Consider the following 14,618-nt stretch of genomic DNA (forward strand, 5'->3'; position numbering starts at 1 on the left):
AATCTGAAGCCAGGAGACAGAGGCTTCCTCCATGTCTCCCATGAAGGAACAGTCGGCCAAGGGCTTGGGCCATCTTGTCCTGCTCTCCAAGGCCATAACAGAGAGCTAGATTGCAAGTGGAGCAGCCGGGTCTCAAACCAGTGCCCATACGGGATGCTGGCATTTCAGGACAGGGCGTTAACCCACTGCACCACAACGATGGCCCCTATACTACTTTTCTAAGATTTCCATATGAATTTGAAAGGTGCTGTTATGTAGAGGCACAGGGAGGGACGCATGAAGGGAGAGAGACTGAGAGAGAGAGAGAGAGAGAGAGAGAGAGAGAGAGAGAGGTTGTCCTTCCAATGGTTCACTCCCCAAATTGCCACAACACATGATCTGTGCCTATCCACATCCTTGAGCCAGAAGCTTCTTCCAGGTCTGCCATGTGTGTGCAGAGGCCCAAGGTTGCAAGCCACCTTGTCCTGCTTTCCCAGGCCATAGCAGAGAGCTGGATCGGAAGTCAAGCAGCTGGGACTTGAACCCGCGCCCATATGGGATGCCAGCACGGCAGGCGGCGTCTTCCCCTGCTCTGCCACAGTGCCGGCCCCTCCATGATGTGCTGGTATGTGCTTCCATTTCTGAAATGCAAACAAAGAAGAACGCTGGAAAGACTAAGAGTGGAAAATAGGTTTCTTTATTTGGTAAACCCTTAGAAAGGCATACTTTAATTTCCTTGGTTTAGTTTTACAGTTTTAATTTAGTTACTTTATTTCAAACAAGGTACACACACACACACACACACACACAACTGTTTGAAAACACATTTCACAGTTAACTCTCCTAATGCAATTCATTCAGGACAGAGGTCCTGTGTGGGAGGTTAGTACGCTGTGATTTCAGTTGTGAGTTTAAGAAACACAAACTGTGGCGATTCTGGAGGACGAAGGGCTCCTGTTCAGGAGCTTGGGATGATCACACAATGTGGTTGATGCTTCAAGACAATGGTTGATTTCCAGAGGCTCCTAGTAGGTGCAACGAAACTCCCAGGGACTGTGACAACCTGAGGTCATACATTGTGGTAAGAGAGAGGGCCATGAGGTTCGCCCTCACGATTGACTTGGAGAAATCTGTCACCAAGACTTCCATGAGAGGTGATGGAGAGGAAAGCATGAAGCAGGATTGTTTGTAGCCAAAGGAGAAGGAGGCCATTATTCCCCATCTTTCTCAGCTGCTTCAGAATTCCTTCATGAAGCAGAGAGTTCTGTGCCTCCAATCTCAACAATTGCTTAGCGACATGACACGCTGGAAAGCACACATCTCGATCCAACATTGTGGCCTCACACAAAACACAGTCTCTCACCCCTTGCAAATGCAGAAGACATAGACATTTGGTTCCAACCTAAGCTTCCAATTCACACCTAGGACAGTTCATAAGGACAAACCCTTTGCCCTTGCAAATACAAACACTTAACTCGTGCACTGTCACCCAACCACATAATCGTGAAGTCCTCTTGCACTAACGTCAGCGGAACAGCAACAACAGAGGCCTCTTTGCAGGTTTGTTCTTCCTCTTGGGAGGTTTGCTCCTTCCTCCCGGACAAGGGAGGTTGCCAGGATTCATGGCTACCTGCTGAGTGATGTGCCCAGCTGCCCCGTGCAGCAGGGCCCTTTCCTGGTCAGGATGGTGCTTCCTCATCCCTGCGGCAGATCTTGCCTGGTGAATTACGATCGCATTGCTGGGCAGCGTGGGCTCCACTGTCCTGAGGCTGAATGCACTCCTTGGTCTGCTCTGGGCTTGGAGGGCTTGCCACGCATCCAAGGTCAAGTCCTGAGTTGTTTGCTCCAAGTGCTCCTCTGACTCTCCAGCTTCAAGAGGGGAAGGCCTTTCAAGCTCTCCTGGTGTATGGCCACGTGTGTTTGCAGCCTCCAAGTCGGAGGGTCCCCTGCCTGGAGACACTGTCCCATGTTCTCCTCCAACTCCACTCTTGCGGACATAAAATAGCACGTAGGCACTTTGATTCAGGACACAAGTGGTGTCACAGGCAGTGACCTTCGCATCATCCATTTTATACCAGTGGCCACTGCCAGCTTTGACATAGCAGAAGTAGTGTCCTGATTGACACCTCAAGCCAACGTGGACGAGAACCGCATAGAGAACATAGTCCAGTGGCCTCCCGTTCTGCTGAGACATGTAAGGTCTCATGTCCAGGCACTCGGGATAGTGCACTTGTCCTCCAAGTTTCTCACCCGTGAACTCAGAAAACCGTTTCAATACAAAGAGAAGCACCTTGCCAGCCGATTGCAAGGTGAGTGTCTTGGAAGCAGCTGTCTTCTGTCGGCAGGTAGCACAGTGATAGGCATTTTCTCCAGCCAGCTCTTCAGGTTGCACCAAGTGCTGCAAAGCTTGCTCCACACTGTCGGCTGTCTTGATATCCAACGCGATCTCCAGGTAAGGGTCCAAGGTTTCTGAAATGCCTTGGCACTGGAGACATTGGATTTGAGACCTCCAGTGTCCTCCCACTATCTGCTGGGATGGAGATTGGTCCTCTTGGGGACCCACCCCGTCCGTGAGCCCAGGCAGACCTGCTGCCTTCAGGACATCCAGAGCAAACATCAGAAATTCGTGGGCGTCTTCCTGCCTGTTTGTGTGAAAGCCAGCAGCCAGCACTTGACAGGGCTGGATCACGTCGCCAGGACTGTGCAGGGCCCAGAGAAAGTGCGTTTCCACGGCACACAGAATGCAGCGATCCGAACGACGACAGCTTTGAGAATGCACCTGGGACAGCATATAGTTGGCGAGGGGTGGGGTATACGTGAGACACTGCAGGGCTGCATTCAGGTAGCAGGTGTTGCCCGTATTCTGCAGACCGGCCCCAATGCCATAAGGTCTCTTCCAGCTGCAGCTCAGAGAAGCTCCTCCACTGGGAGCCAGATGGGTCGCCCCCGAAGCCAAATCACTTTGCAGCGGGAGCTCTTTCTGAGGTGAGGGTGGTGATTTCCCTGGGAGACAAACACCACCATGAGTATCATCCCCCTCTGAGCTAGAATGGGAAAGTTGGCGTGTTGGCAAGTCATTAAAGTGGAACTCACCTTCCTTGAGAGGTGAAGCAGCCATCATGTCTCCAGGAGCCACTGTCACAAGGCAGCAAGATGCTTCCACCTCTGAGACTGGCATCCAAGGACCACCTGTTCCTCTCCCCCCTCCTTTTATAGTCCACACTGCATGCCACACCCTGGACCTGCTACAGGACCCACCCATCCGCTTCCAGCCCTTGATGGGATTAGGGGCTTTAGGGTGTGGTCTCACGCCCTCACAGCCTCTGGGCCTTCACCGCTTGATTCCACTACCTGGGGAAGATGCATGTGAAGGATAAGGCTTTCATGTGCCTTGTGGAACTTGGTGATGTGCCATGATGTGCTTCTATGTGCCTTGGAGTTCTTCAAGGAAAACAAAGAAGAATGCTGGAGAGACTGATGGCTGAAAGCAGGTTTTGGGTTTTAGTTTGCTGAGCCCTTATAAAGGAACATTTTAACTTTTGTTTAGTTTTGCAATTCTGTACATATTCTCCAAAGAAGCTTTTTACGTATGGAATACAACCCTTCCAACCCTTCTCCTCATTCATCTGCCATTCCCCGTCCCATTCTCCATTAAGATATATTTTCTTCTTTTTTAAATGGTTCTTTATTTATTGGAAAGTCAGAGTTACACAGAGCGAGGAGAGGCAGAGAGAGAGAGAGAGAAAGAGAGAGAGAGGGTTCCATCCGATTACTCACTCCCCTACTGGCCTAAAAAGCAAGAGTTGCACCAATCTGAAGCCAGGAGACAGAGGCTTCCTCCATGTCTCCCATGCAGGAACAGTCGGCCAAGGGCTTGGGCCATCTTGTCCTGCTCTCCAAGGCCATAACAGAGAGCTAGATTGCAAGTGGAGCAGCCGGGTCTCAAACCAGTGCCCATACGGGATGCTGGCATTTCAGGACAGGGCGTTAACCCACTGCACCACAACGATGGCCCCTATACTACTTTTCTAAGATTTCCATATGAATTTGAAAGGTGCTGTTATGTAGAGGCACAGGGAGGGACGCATGAAGGGAGAGAGACTGAGAGAGAGAGAGAGAGAGAGAGACAGAGAGAGAGAGGTTGTCCTTCCAATGGTTCACTCCCCAAATTGCCACAACACATGATCTGTGCCTATCCACATCCTTGAGCCAGAAGCTTCTTCCAGGTCTGCCATGTGTGTGCAGAGGCCCAAGGTTGCAAGCCACCTTGTCCTGCTTTCCCAGGCCATAGCAGAGAGCTGGATCGGAAGTCAAGCAGCTGGGACTTGAACCCGCGCCCATATGGGATGCCAGCACGGCAGGCGGCGTCTTTCCCTGCTCTGCCACAGTGCTGGCCCCTCCATGATGTGCTGGTATGTGCTTCCATTTCTGAAATGCAAACAAAGAAGGACGCTGGAAAGACTAAGAGTGGAAAATAGGTTTCTTTATTTGGTAAACCCTTAGAAAGGCATACTTTAATTTCCTTGGTTTAGTTTTACAGTTTTAATTTAGTTACTTTATTTCAAACAAGGTACACACACACACACACACACACACACAACTGTTTGAAAACACATTTCACAGTTAACTCTCCTAATGCAATTCATTCAGGACAGAGGTCCTGTGTGGGAGGTTAGTACGCTGTGATTTCAGTTGTGAGTTTAAGAAACACAAACTGTGGCGTTTCTGGAGGATGAAGGGCTCCTGTTCAGGAGCTTGGGATGATCACACAATGTGGTTGATGCTTCAAGACAATGGTTGATTTCCAGAGGCTCCTAGTAGGTGCAACGAAACTCCCAGGGACTGTGACAACCTGAGGTCATACATTGTGGTAAGAGAGAGGGCCATGAGGTTCGCCCTCACGATTGACTTGGAGAAATCTGTCACCAAGACTTCCATGAGAGGTGATGGAGAGGAAAGCATGAAGCAGGATTGTTTGTAGCCAAAGGAGAAGGAGGCCATTATTCCCCATCTTTCTCAGCTGCTTCAGAATTCCTTCATGAAGCAGAGAGTTCTGTGCCTCCAATCTCAACAATTGCTTAGCGACATGACACGCTGGAAAGCACACATCTCGATCCAACATTGTGGCCTCACACAAAACACAGTCTCTCACCCCTTGCAAATGCAGAAGACATAGACATTTGGTTCCAACCTAAGCTTCCAATTCACACCTAGGACACTTCATAAGGACAAACCCTTTGCCCTTGCAAATGCAAACACTTAACTCGTGCACTGTCACCCAACCACATAATCGTGAAGTCCTCTTGCACTAACGTCAGCGGAACAGCAACAACAGAGGCCTCTTTGCAGGTTTGTTCTTCCTCTTGGGAGGTTTGCTCCTTCCTCCCGGACAAGGGAGGTTGCCAGGATTCATGGCTACCTGCTGAGTGATGTGCCCAGCTGCCCCGTGCAGCAGGGCCCTTTCCTGGTCAGGATGGTGCTTCCTCATCCCTGCGGCAGATCTTGCCTGGTGAATTACCATCGCATTGCTGGGCAGCGTGGGCTCCACTGTCCTGAGGCTGAATGCACTCCTTGGTGTGTTCTGGGCTTGGAGGGATTGCCACGCATCCAAGGTCAAGTCCTGAGTTGTTTGCTCCAAGTGCTCCTCTGACTCTCCAGCTTCAAGAGGGGAAGGCCTTTCAAGCTCTCCTGGTGTATGGCCACGTGTGTTTGCAGCCTCCAAGTCGGAGGGTCCCCTGCCTGGAGACACTGTCCCATGTTCTCCTCCAACTCCACTCTTGCGGACATAAAATAGCACGTAGGCACTTTGATTCAGGACACAAGTGGTGTCACAGGCAGTGACCTTCGCATCATCCATTTTATACCAGTGGCCATTGCCAGCTTTGACATAGCAGAAGTAGTGTCCTGATTGACACCTCAAGCCAACGTGGACGAGAACCGCATAGAGAACATAGTCCAGTGGCCTCCCGTTCTGCTGAGACATGTAAGGTCTCATGTCCAGGCACTCGGGATAGTGCACTTGTCCTCCAAGTTTCTCACCCGTGAACTCAGAAAACCGTTTCAATACAAAGAGAAGCACCTTGCCAGCCGATTGCAAGGTGAGTGTCTTGGAAGCAGCTGTCTTCTGTAGGCAGGTAGCACAGTGATAGGCGTTTTCTCCAGCTAGCTCTTCAGGTTGCACCAAGTGCTGCAAAGCTTGCTCCACACTGTCGGCTGTCTTGATATCCAACGCGATCTCCAGGTAAGGGTCCAAGGTTTCTGAAATGCCTTGGCACTGGAGACATTGGATTTGAGACCTCCAGTGTCCTCCCACTATCTGCTGGGATGGAGATTGGTCCTCTTGGGGACCCACCCCGTCCGTGAGCCCAGGCAGACCTGCTGCCTTCAGGACATCCAGAGCAAACATCAGAAATTCGTGGGCGTCTTCCTGCCTGTTTGTGTGAAAGCCAGCAGCCAGCACTTGACAGGGCTGGATCACGTCGCCAGGACTGTGCAGGGCCCAGAGAAAGTGCGTTTCCACGGCACACAGAATGCAGCGATCCGAACGACGACAGCTTTGAGAATGCACCTGGGACAGCATATAGTTGGCGAGGGGTGGGGTATACGTGAGACACTGCAGGGCTGCATTCAGGTAGCAGGTGTTGCCCGTATTCTGCAGACCGGCCCCAATGCCATAAGGTCTCTTCCAGCTGCAGCTCAGAGAAGCTCCTCCACTGGGAGCCAGATGGGTCGCCCCCGAAGCCAAATCACTTTGCAGCGGGAGCTCTTTCTGAGGTGAGGGTGGTGATTTCCCTGGGAGACAAACACCACCATGAGTATCATCCCCCTCTGAGCTAGAATGGGAAAGTTGGCGTGTTGGCAAGTCATTAAAGTGGAACTCACCTTCCTTGAGAGGTGAAGCAGCCATCATGTCTCCAGGAGCCACTGTCACAAGGCAGCAAGATGCTTCCACCTCTGAGACTGGCATCCAAGGACCACCTGTTCCTCTCCCCCCTCCTTTTATAGTCCACACTGCATGCCACACCCTGGACCTGCTACAGGACCCACCCATCCGCTTCCAGCCCTTGATGGGATTAGGGGCTTTAGGGTGTGGTCTCACGCCCTCACAGCCTCTGGGCCTTCACCGCTTGATTCCACTACCTGGGGAAGATGCATGTGAAGGATAAGGCTTTCATGTGCCTTGTGGAACTTGGTGATGTGCCATGATGTGCTTCTATGTGCCTTGGAGTTCTTCAAGGAAAACAAAGAAGAATGCTGGAGAGACTGATGGCTGAAAGCAGGTTTTGGGTTTTAGTTTGCTGAGCCCTTATAAAGGAACATTTTAACTTTTGTTTAGTTTTGCAATTCTGTACATATTCTCCAAAGAAGCTTTTTACGTATGGAATACAACCCTTCCAACCCTTCTCCTCATTCATCTGCCATTCCCCGTCCCATTCTCCATTAAGATATATTTTCTTCTTTTTTAAATGGTTCTTTATTTATTGGAAAGTCAGAGTTACACAGAGCGAGGAGAGGCAGAGAGAGAGAGAGAGAAAGAGAGAGAAAGAGAGAGAAAGAGAGAGAGAGGGTTCCATCCGATTACTCACTCCCCTACTGGCCTAAAAAGCAAGAGTTGCACCAATCTGAAGCCAGGAGACAGAGGCTTCCTCCATGTCTCCCATGCAGGAACAGTCGGCCAAGGGCTTGGGCCATCTTGTCCTGCTCTCCAAGGCCATAACAGAGAGCTAGATTGCAAGTGGAGCAGCCGGGTCTCAAACCAGTGCCCATACGGGATGCTGGCATTTCAGGACAGGGCGTTAACCCACTGCACCACAACGATGGCCCCTATACTACTTTTCTAAGATTTCCATATGAATTTGAAAGGTGCTGTTATGTAGAGGCACAGGGAGGGACGCATGAAGGGAGAGAGACTGAGAGAGAGAGAGAGAGAGAGAGAGAGAGGTTGTCCTTCCAATGGTTCACTCCCCAAATTGCCACAACACATGATCTGTGCCTATCCACATCCTTGAGCCAGAAGCTTCTTCCAGGTCTGCCATGTGTGTGCAGAGGCCCAAGGTTGCAAGCCACCTTGTCCTGCTTTCCCAGGCCATAGCAGAGAGCTGGATCGGAAGTCAAGCAGCTGGGACTTGAACCGGCGCCCATATGGGATGCCAGCACGGCAGGCGGCGTCTTTCCCTGCTCTGCCACAGTGCCGGCCCCTCCATGATGTGCTGGTATGTGCTTCCATTTCTGAAATGCAAACAAAGAAGAACGCTGGAAAGACTAAGAGTGGAAAATAGGTTTCTTTATTTGGTAAACCCTTAGAAAGGCATACTTTAATTTCCTTGGTTTAGTTTTACAGTTTTAATTTAGTTACTTTATTTCAAACAAGGTACACACACACACACACACACACACAACTGTTTGAAAACACATTTCACAGTTAACTCTCCTAATGCAATTCATTCAGGACAGAGGTCCTGTGTGGGAGGTTAGTACGCTGTGATTTCAGTTGTGAGTTTAAGAAACACAAACTGTGGCGATTCTGGAGGACGAAGGGCTCCTGTTCAGGAGCTTGGGATGATCACACAATGTGGTTGATGCTTCAAGACAATGGTTGATTTCCAGAGGCTCCTAGTAGGTGCAACGAAACTCCCAGGGACTGTGACAACCTGAGGTCATACATTGTGGTAAGAGAGAGGGCCATGAGGTTCGCCCTCACGATTGACTTGGAGAAATCTGTCACCAAGACTTCCATGAGAGGTGATGGAGAGGAAAGCATGAAGCAGGATTGTTTGTAGCCAAAGGAGAAGGAGGCCATTATTCCCCATCTTTCTCAGCTGCTTCAGAATTCCTTCATGAAGCAGAGAGTTCTGTGCCTCCAATCTCAACAATTGCTTAGCGACATGACACGCTGGAAAGCACACATCTCGATCCAACATTGTGGCCTCACACAAAACACAGTCTCTCACCCCTTGCAAATGCAGAAGACATAGACATTTGGTTCCAACCTAAGCTTCCAATTCACACCTAGGACAGTTCATAAGGACAAACCCTTTGCCCTTGCAAATACAAACACTTAACTCGTGCACTGTCACCCAACCACATAATCGTGAAGTCCTCTTGCACTAACGTCAGCGGAACAGCAACAACAGAGGCCTCTTTGCAGGTTTGTTCTTCCTCTTGGGAGGTTTGCTCCTTCCTCCCGGACAAGGGAGGTTGCCAGGATTCATGGCTACCTGCTGAGTGATGTGCCCAGCTGCCCCGTGCAGCAGGGCCCTTTCCTGGTCAGGATGGTGCTTCCTCATCCCTGCGGCAGATCTTGCCTGGTGAATTACGATCGCATTGCTGGGCAGCGTGGGCTCCACTGTCCTGAGGCTGAATGCACTCCTTGGTCTGTTCTGGGCTTGGAGGGCTTGCCACGCATCCAAGGTCAAGTCCTGAGTTGTTTGCTCCAAGTGCTCCTCTGACTCTCCAGCTTCAAGAGGGGAAGGCCTTTCAAGCTCTCCTGGTGTATGGCCACGTGTGTTTGCAGCCTCCAAGTCGGAGGGTCCCCTGCCTGGAGACACTGTCCCATGTTCTCCTCCAACTCCACTCTTGCGGACATAAAATAGCACGTAGGCACTTTGATTCAGGACACAAGTGGTGTCACAGGCAGTGACCTTCGCATCATCCATTTTATACCAGTGGCCACTGCCAGCTTTGACATAGCAGAAGTAGTGTCCTGATTGACACCTCAAGCCAACGTGGACGAGAACCGCATAGAGAACATAGTCCAGTGGCCTCCCGTTCTGCTGAGACATGTAAGGTCTCATGTCCAGGCACTCGGGATAGTGCACTTGTCCTCCAAGTTTCTCACCCGTGAACTCAGAAAACCGTTTCAATACAAAGAGAAGCACCTTGCCAGCCGATTGCAAGGTGAGTGTCTTGGAAGCAGCTGTCTTCTGTCGGCAGGTAGCACAGTGATAGGCATTTTCTCCAGCCAGCTCTTCAGGTTGCACCAAGTGCTGCAAAGCTTGCTCCACACTGTCGGCTGTCTTGATATCCAACGCGATCTCCAGGTAAGGGTCCAAGGTTTCTGAAATGCCTTGGCACTGGAGACATTGGATTTGAGACCTCCAGTGTCCTCCCACTATCTGCTGGGATGGAGATTGGTCCTCTTGGGGACCCACCCCGTCCGTGAGCCCAGGCAGACCTGCTGCCTTCAGGACATCCAGAGCAAACATCAGAAATTCGTGGGCGTCTTCCTGCCTGTTTGTGTGAAAGCCAGCAGCCAGCACTTGACAGGGCTGGATCACGTCGCCAGGACTGTGCAGGGCCCAGAGAAAGTGCGTTTCCACGGCACACAGAATGCAGCGATCCGAACGACGACAGCTTTGAGAATGCACCTGGGACAGCATATAGTTGGCGAGGGGTGGGGTATACGTGAGACACTGCAGGGCTGCATTCAGGTAGCAGGTGTTGCCCGTATTCTGCAGACCGGCCCCAATGCCATAAGGTCTCTTCCAGCTGCAGCTCAGAGAAGCTCCTCCACTGGGAGCCAGATGGGTCGCCCCCGAAGCCAAATCACTTTGCAGCGGGAGCTCTTTCTGAGGTGAGGGTGGTGATTTCCCTGGGAGACAAACACCACCATGAGTATCATCCCCCTCTGAGCTAGAATGGGAAAGTTGGCGTGTTGGCAAGTCATTAAAGTGGAACTCACCTTCCTTGAGAGGTGAAGCAGCCATCATGTCTCCAGGAGCCACTGTCACAAGGCAGCAAGATGCTTCCACCTCTGAGACTGGCATCCAAGGACCACCTGTTCCTCTCCCCCCTCCTTTTATAGTCCACACTGCATGCCACACCCTGGACCTGCTACAGGACCCACCCATCCGCTTCCAGCCCTTGATGGGATTAGGGGCTTTAGGGTGTGGTCTCACGCCCTCACAGCCTCTGGGCCTTCACCGCTTGATTCCACTACCTGGGGAAGATGCATGTGAAGGATAAGGCTTTCATGTGCCTTGTGGAACTTGGTGATGTGCCATGATGTGCTTCTATGTGCCTTGGAGTTCTTCAAGGAAAACAAAGAAGAATGCTGGAGAGACTGATGGCTGAAAGCAGGTTTTGGGTTTTAGTTTGCTGAGCCCTTATAAAGGAACATTTTAACTTTTGTTTAGTTTTGCAATTCTGTACATATTCTCCAAAGAAGCTTTTTACGTATGGAATACAACCCTTCCAACCCTTCTCCTCATTCATCTGCCATTCCCCGTCCCATTCTCCATTAAGATATATTTTCTTCTTTTTTAAATGGTTCTTTATTTATTGGAAAGTCAGAGTTACACAGAGCGAGGAGAGGCAGAGAGAGAGAGAGAGAAAGAGAGAGAAAGAGAGAGAAAGAGAGAGAGAGGGTTCCATCCGATTACTCACTCCCCTACTGGCCTAAAAAGCAAGAGTTGCACCAATCTGAAGCCAGGAGACAGAGGCTTCCTCCATGTCTCCCATGCAGGAACAGTCGGCCAAGGGCTTGGGCCATCTTGTCCTGCTCTCCAAGGCCATAACAGAGAGCTAGATTGCAAGTGGAGCAGCCGGGTCTCAAACCAGTGCCCATACGGGATGCTGGCATTTCAGGACAGGGCGTTAACCCACTGCACCACAACGATGGCCCCTATACTACTTTTCTAAGATTTCCATATGAATTTGAAAGGTGCTGTTATGTAGAGGCACAGGGAGGGACGCATGAAGGGAGAGAGACTGAGAGAGAGAGAGAGAGAGAGAGAGAGGTTGTCCTTCCAATGGTTCACTCCCCAAATTGCCACAACACATGATCTGTGCCTATCCACATCCTTGAGCCAGAAGCTTCTTCCAGGTCTGCCATGTGTGTGCAGAGGCCCAAGGTTGCAAGCCACCTTGTCCTGCTTTCCCAGGCCATAGCAGAGAGCTGGATCGGAAGTCAAGCAGCTGGGACTTGAACCCGCGCCCATATGGGATGCCAGCACGGCAGGCGGCAGCTTTCCCTGCTCTGCCACAGTGCCGGCCCCTCCATGATGTGCTGGTATGTGCTTCCATTTCTGAAATGCAAACAAAGAAGAACGCTGGAAAGACTAAGAGTGGAAAATAGGTTTCTTTATTTGGTAAACCCTTAGAAAGGCATACTTTAATTTCCTTGGTTTAGTTTTACAGTTTTAATTTAGTTACTTTATTTCAAACAAGGTACACACACACACACACACACACACACACAACTGTTTGAAAACACATTTCACAGTTAACTCTCCTAATGCAATTCATTCAGGACAGAGGTCCTGTGTGGGAGGTTAGTACGCTGTGATTTCAGTTGTGAGTTTAAGAAACACAAACTGTGGCGATTCTGGAGGATGAAGGGCTCCTGTTCAGGAGCTTGGGATGATCACACAATGTGGTTGATGCTTCAAGACAATGGTTGATTTCCAGAGGCTCCTAGTAGGTGCAACGAAACTCCCAGGGACTGTGACAACCTGAGGTCATACATTGTGGTAAGAGAGAGGGCCATGAGGTTCGCCCTCACGATTGACTTGGAGAAATCTGTCACCAAGACTTCCATGAGAGGTGATGGAGAGGAAAGCATGAAGCAGGATTGTGTGTAGCCAAAGGAGAAGGAGGCCATTATTCCCCATCTTTCTCAGCTGCTTCAGAATTCCTTCATGAAGCAGAGAGTTCTGTGCCTCCAATCTCAACAATTGCTTAGCGACATGACACGCTGGAAAGCACACATCTCGATCCAACATTGTGGCCTCACACAAAACACAGTCTCTCACCCCTTGCAAATGCAGAAGACATAGACATTTGGTTCCAACCTAAGCTTCCAATTCACACCTAGGACAGTTCATAAGGACAAACCCTTTGCCCTTGCAAATACAAACACTTAACTCGTGCACTGTCACCCAACCACATAATCGTGAAGTCCTCTTGCACTAACGTCAGCGGAACAGCAACAACAGAGGCCTCTTTGCAGGTTTGTTCTTCCTCTTGGGAGGTTTGCTCCTTCCTCCCGGACAAGGGAGGTTGCCAGGATTCATGGCTACCTGCTGAGTGATGTGCCCAGCTGCCCCGTGCAGCAGGGCCCTTTCCTGGTCAGGATGGTGCTTCCTCATCCCTGCGGCAGATCTTGCCTGGTGAATTACGATCGCATTGCTGGGCAGCGTGGGCTCCACTGTCCTGAGGCTGAATGCACTCCTTGGTGTGTTCTGGGCTTGGAGGGATTGCCACGCATCCAAGGTCAAGTCCTGAGTTGTTTGCTCCAAGTGCTCCTCTGACTCTCCAGCTTCAAGAGGGGAAGGCCTTTCAAGCTCTCCTGGTGTATGGCCACGTGTGTTTGCAGCCTCCAAGTCGGAGGGTCCCCTGCCTGGAGACACTGTCCCATGTTCTCCTCCAACTCCACTCTTGCGGACATAAAATAGCACGTAGGCACTTTGATTCAGGACACAAGTGGTGTCACAGGCAGTGACCTTCGCATCATCCATTTTATACCAGTGGCCATTGCCAGCTTTGACATAGCAGAAGTAGTGTCCTGATTGACACCTCAAGCCAACGTGGACGAGAACCGCATAGAGAACATAGTCCAGTGGCCTCCCGTTCTGCTGAGACATGTAAGGTCTCATGTCCAGGCACTCGGGATAGTGCACTTGTCCTCCAAGTTTCTCACCCGTGAACTCAGAAAACCGTTTCAATACAAAGAGAAGCACCTTGCCAGCCGATTGCAAGGTGAGTGTCTTGGAAGCAGCTGTCTTCTGTAGGCAGGTAGCACAGTGATAGGCGTTTTCTCCAGCTAGCTCTTCAGGTTGCACCAAGTGCTGCAAAGCTTGCTCCACACTGTCGGCTGTCTTGATATCCAACGCGATCTCCAGGTAAGGGTCCAAGGTTTCTGAAATGCCTTGGCACTGGAGACATTGGATTTGAGACCTCCAGTGTCCTCCCACTATCTGCTGGGATGGAGATTGGTCCTCTTGGGGACCCACCCCGTCCGTGAGCCCAGGCAGACCTGCTGCCTTCAGGACATCCAGAGCAAACATCAGAAATTCGTGGGCGTCTTCCTGCCTGTTTGTGTGAAAGCCAGCAGCCAGCACTTGACAGGGCTGGATCACGTCGCCAGGACTGTGGAGGGCCCAGAGAAAGTGCGTTTCCACGGCACACAGAATGCAGCGATCCGAACGACGACAGCTTTGAGAATGCACCTGGGACAGCATATAGTTGGCGAGGGGTGGGGTATACGTGAGACACTGCAGGGCTGCATTCAGGTAGCAGGTGTTGCCCGTATTCTGCAGACCGGCCCCAATGCCATAAGGTCTCTTCCAGCTGCAGCTCAGAGAAGCTCCTCCACTGGGAGCCAGATGGGTCGCCCCCGAAGCCAAATCACTTTGCAGCGGGAGCTCTTTCTGAGGTGAGGGTGGTGATTTCCCTGGGAGACAAACACCACCATGAGTATCATCCCCCTCTGAGCTAGAATGGGAAAGTTGGCGTGTTGGCAAGTCATTAAAGTGGAACTCACCTTCCTTGAGAGGTGAAGCAGCCATCATGTCTCCAGGAGCCACTGTCACAAGGCAGCAAGATGCTTCCACCTCTGAGACTGGCATCCAAGGACCACCTGTTCCTCTCCCCCCTCCTTTTATAGTCCACACTGCATGCCACACCCTGGACCTGCTACA

The 14,618-nt window shown here is 50.9% G+C and overlaps 4 protein-coding genes across 4 annotated transcripts; all 4 read right to left on the reverse strand.

The window, feature by feature from the left end:
• Positions 1-1,504: 1,504 nt before the first annotated feature.
• On the reverse strand, positions 1,505-3,097 carry LOC138843335 (ubiquitin carboxyl-terminal hydrolase 17-like protein 13). Its single transcript, XM_070047141.1, has 2 exons — positions 3,073-3,097; positions 1,505-2,982 (listed from the first exon to the last, which is right to left on the reverse strand). The coding sequence occupies exons 1-2, from the start codon at positions 3,095-3,097 to the stop codon at positions 1,505-1,507; spliced, it is 1,503 nt and encodes a 500-aa protein (XP_069903242.1).
• Positions 3,098-5,293: 2,196 nt separating this feature from the next.
• On the reverse strand, positions 5,294-6,886 carry LOC138843336 (ubiquitin carboxyl-terminal hydrolase 17-like protein 6). Its single transcript, XM_070047142.1, has 2 exons — positions 6,862-6,886; positions 5,294-6,771 (listed from the first exon to the last, which is right to left on the reverse strand). The coding sequence occupies exons 1-2, from the start codon at positions 6,884-6,886 to the stop codon at positions 5,294-5,296; spliced, it is 1,503 nt and encodes a 500-aa protein (XP_069903243.1).
• Positions 6,887-9,092: 2,206 nt separating this feature from the next.
• LOC138843337 (ubiquitin carboxyl-terminal hydrolase 17-like protein 13) lies at positions 9,093-10,685 on the reverse strand. Its single transcript, XM_070047143.1, has 2 exons — positions 10,661-10,685; positions 9,093-10,570 (listed from the first exon to the last, which is right to left on the reverse strand). Exons 1-2 carry the CDS (start codon positions 10,683-10,685, stop codon positions 9,093-9,095), a joined length of 1,503 nt encoding a protein of 500 aa, XP_069903244.1.
• A 2,208-nt stretch (positions 10,686-12,893) lies between these two features.
• On the reverse strand, positions 12,894-14,486 carry LOC138843338 (ubiquitin carboxyl-terminal hydrolase 17-like protein 6). The gene is made up of 2 exons (XM_070047144.1): positions 14,462-14,486; positions 12,894-14,371 (listed from the first exon to the last, which is right to left on the reverse strand). Exons 1-2 carry the CDS (start codon positions 14,484-14,486, stop codon positions 12,894-12,896), a joined length of 1,503 nt encoding a protein of 500 aa, XP_069903245.1.
• Between the last annotated feature and the right edge of the window lie 132 nt (positions 14,487-14,618).

Source organism: Oryctolagus cuniculus, chromosome 8 (genome assembly GCF_964237555.1).
Source record: "Oryctolagus cuniculus chromosome 8, mOryCun1.1, whole genome shotgun sequence".
Lineage (NCBI taxonomy): Eukaryota > Metazoa > Chordata > Mammalia > Lagomorpha > Leporidae > Oryctolagus > Oryctolagus cuniculus.

Excerpts from the sequence above, each read along its gene's own strand:
- LOC138843335 (XM_070047141.1), bottom strand. The coding sequence starts at position 3,097 with ATGGCTGCTTCACCTCTCAAGGAAG. Across the intron at positions 2,983-3,072 it reads TGCTTCACCTCTCAAGGAAG|GGAAATCACCACCCTCACCT; the intron begins GTGAGTTCCACT and ends TTTGTCTCCCAG.
- LOC138843336 (XM_070047142.1), bottom strand. The coding sequence starts at position 6,886 with ATGGCTGCTTCACCTCTCAAGGAAG. Across the intron at positions 6,772-6,861 it reads TGCTTCACCTCTCAAGGAAG|GGAAATCACCACCCTCACCT; the intron begins GTGAGTTCCACT and ends TTTGTCTCCCAG.
- LOC138843337 (XM_070047143.1), bottom strand. The coding sequence starts at position 10,685 with ATGGCTGCTTCACCTCTCAAGGAAG. Across the intron at positions 10,571-10,660 it reads TGCTTCACCTCTCAAGGAAG|GGAAATCACCACCCTCACCT; the intron begins GTGAGTTCCACT and ends TTTGTCTCCCAG.
- LOC138843338 (XM_070047144.1), bottom strand. The coding sequence starts at position 14,486 with ATGGCTGCTTCACCTCTCAAGGAAG. Across the intron at positions 14,372-14,461 it reads TGCTTCACCTCTCAAGGAAG|GGAAATCACCACCCTCACCT; the intron begins GTGAGTTCCACT and ends TTTGTCTCCCAG.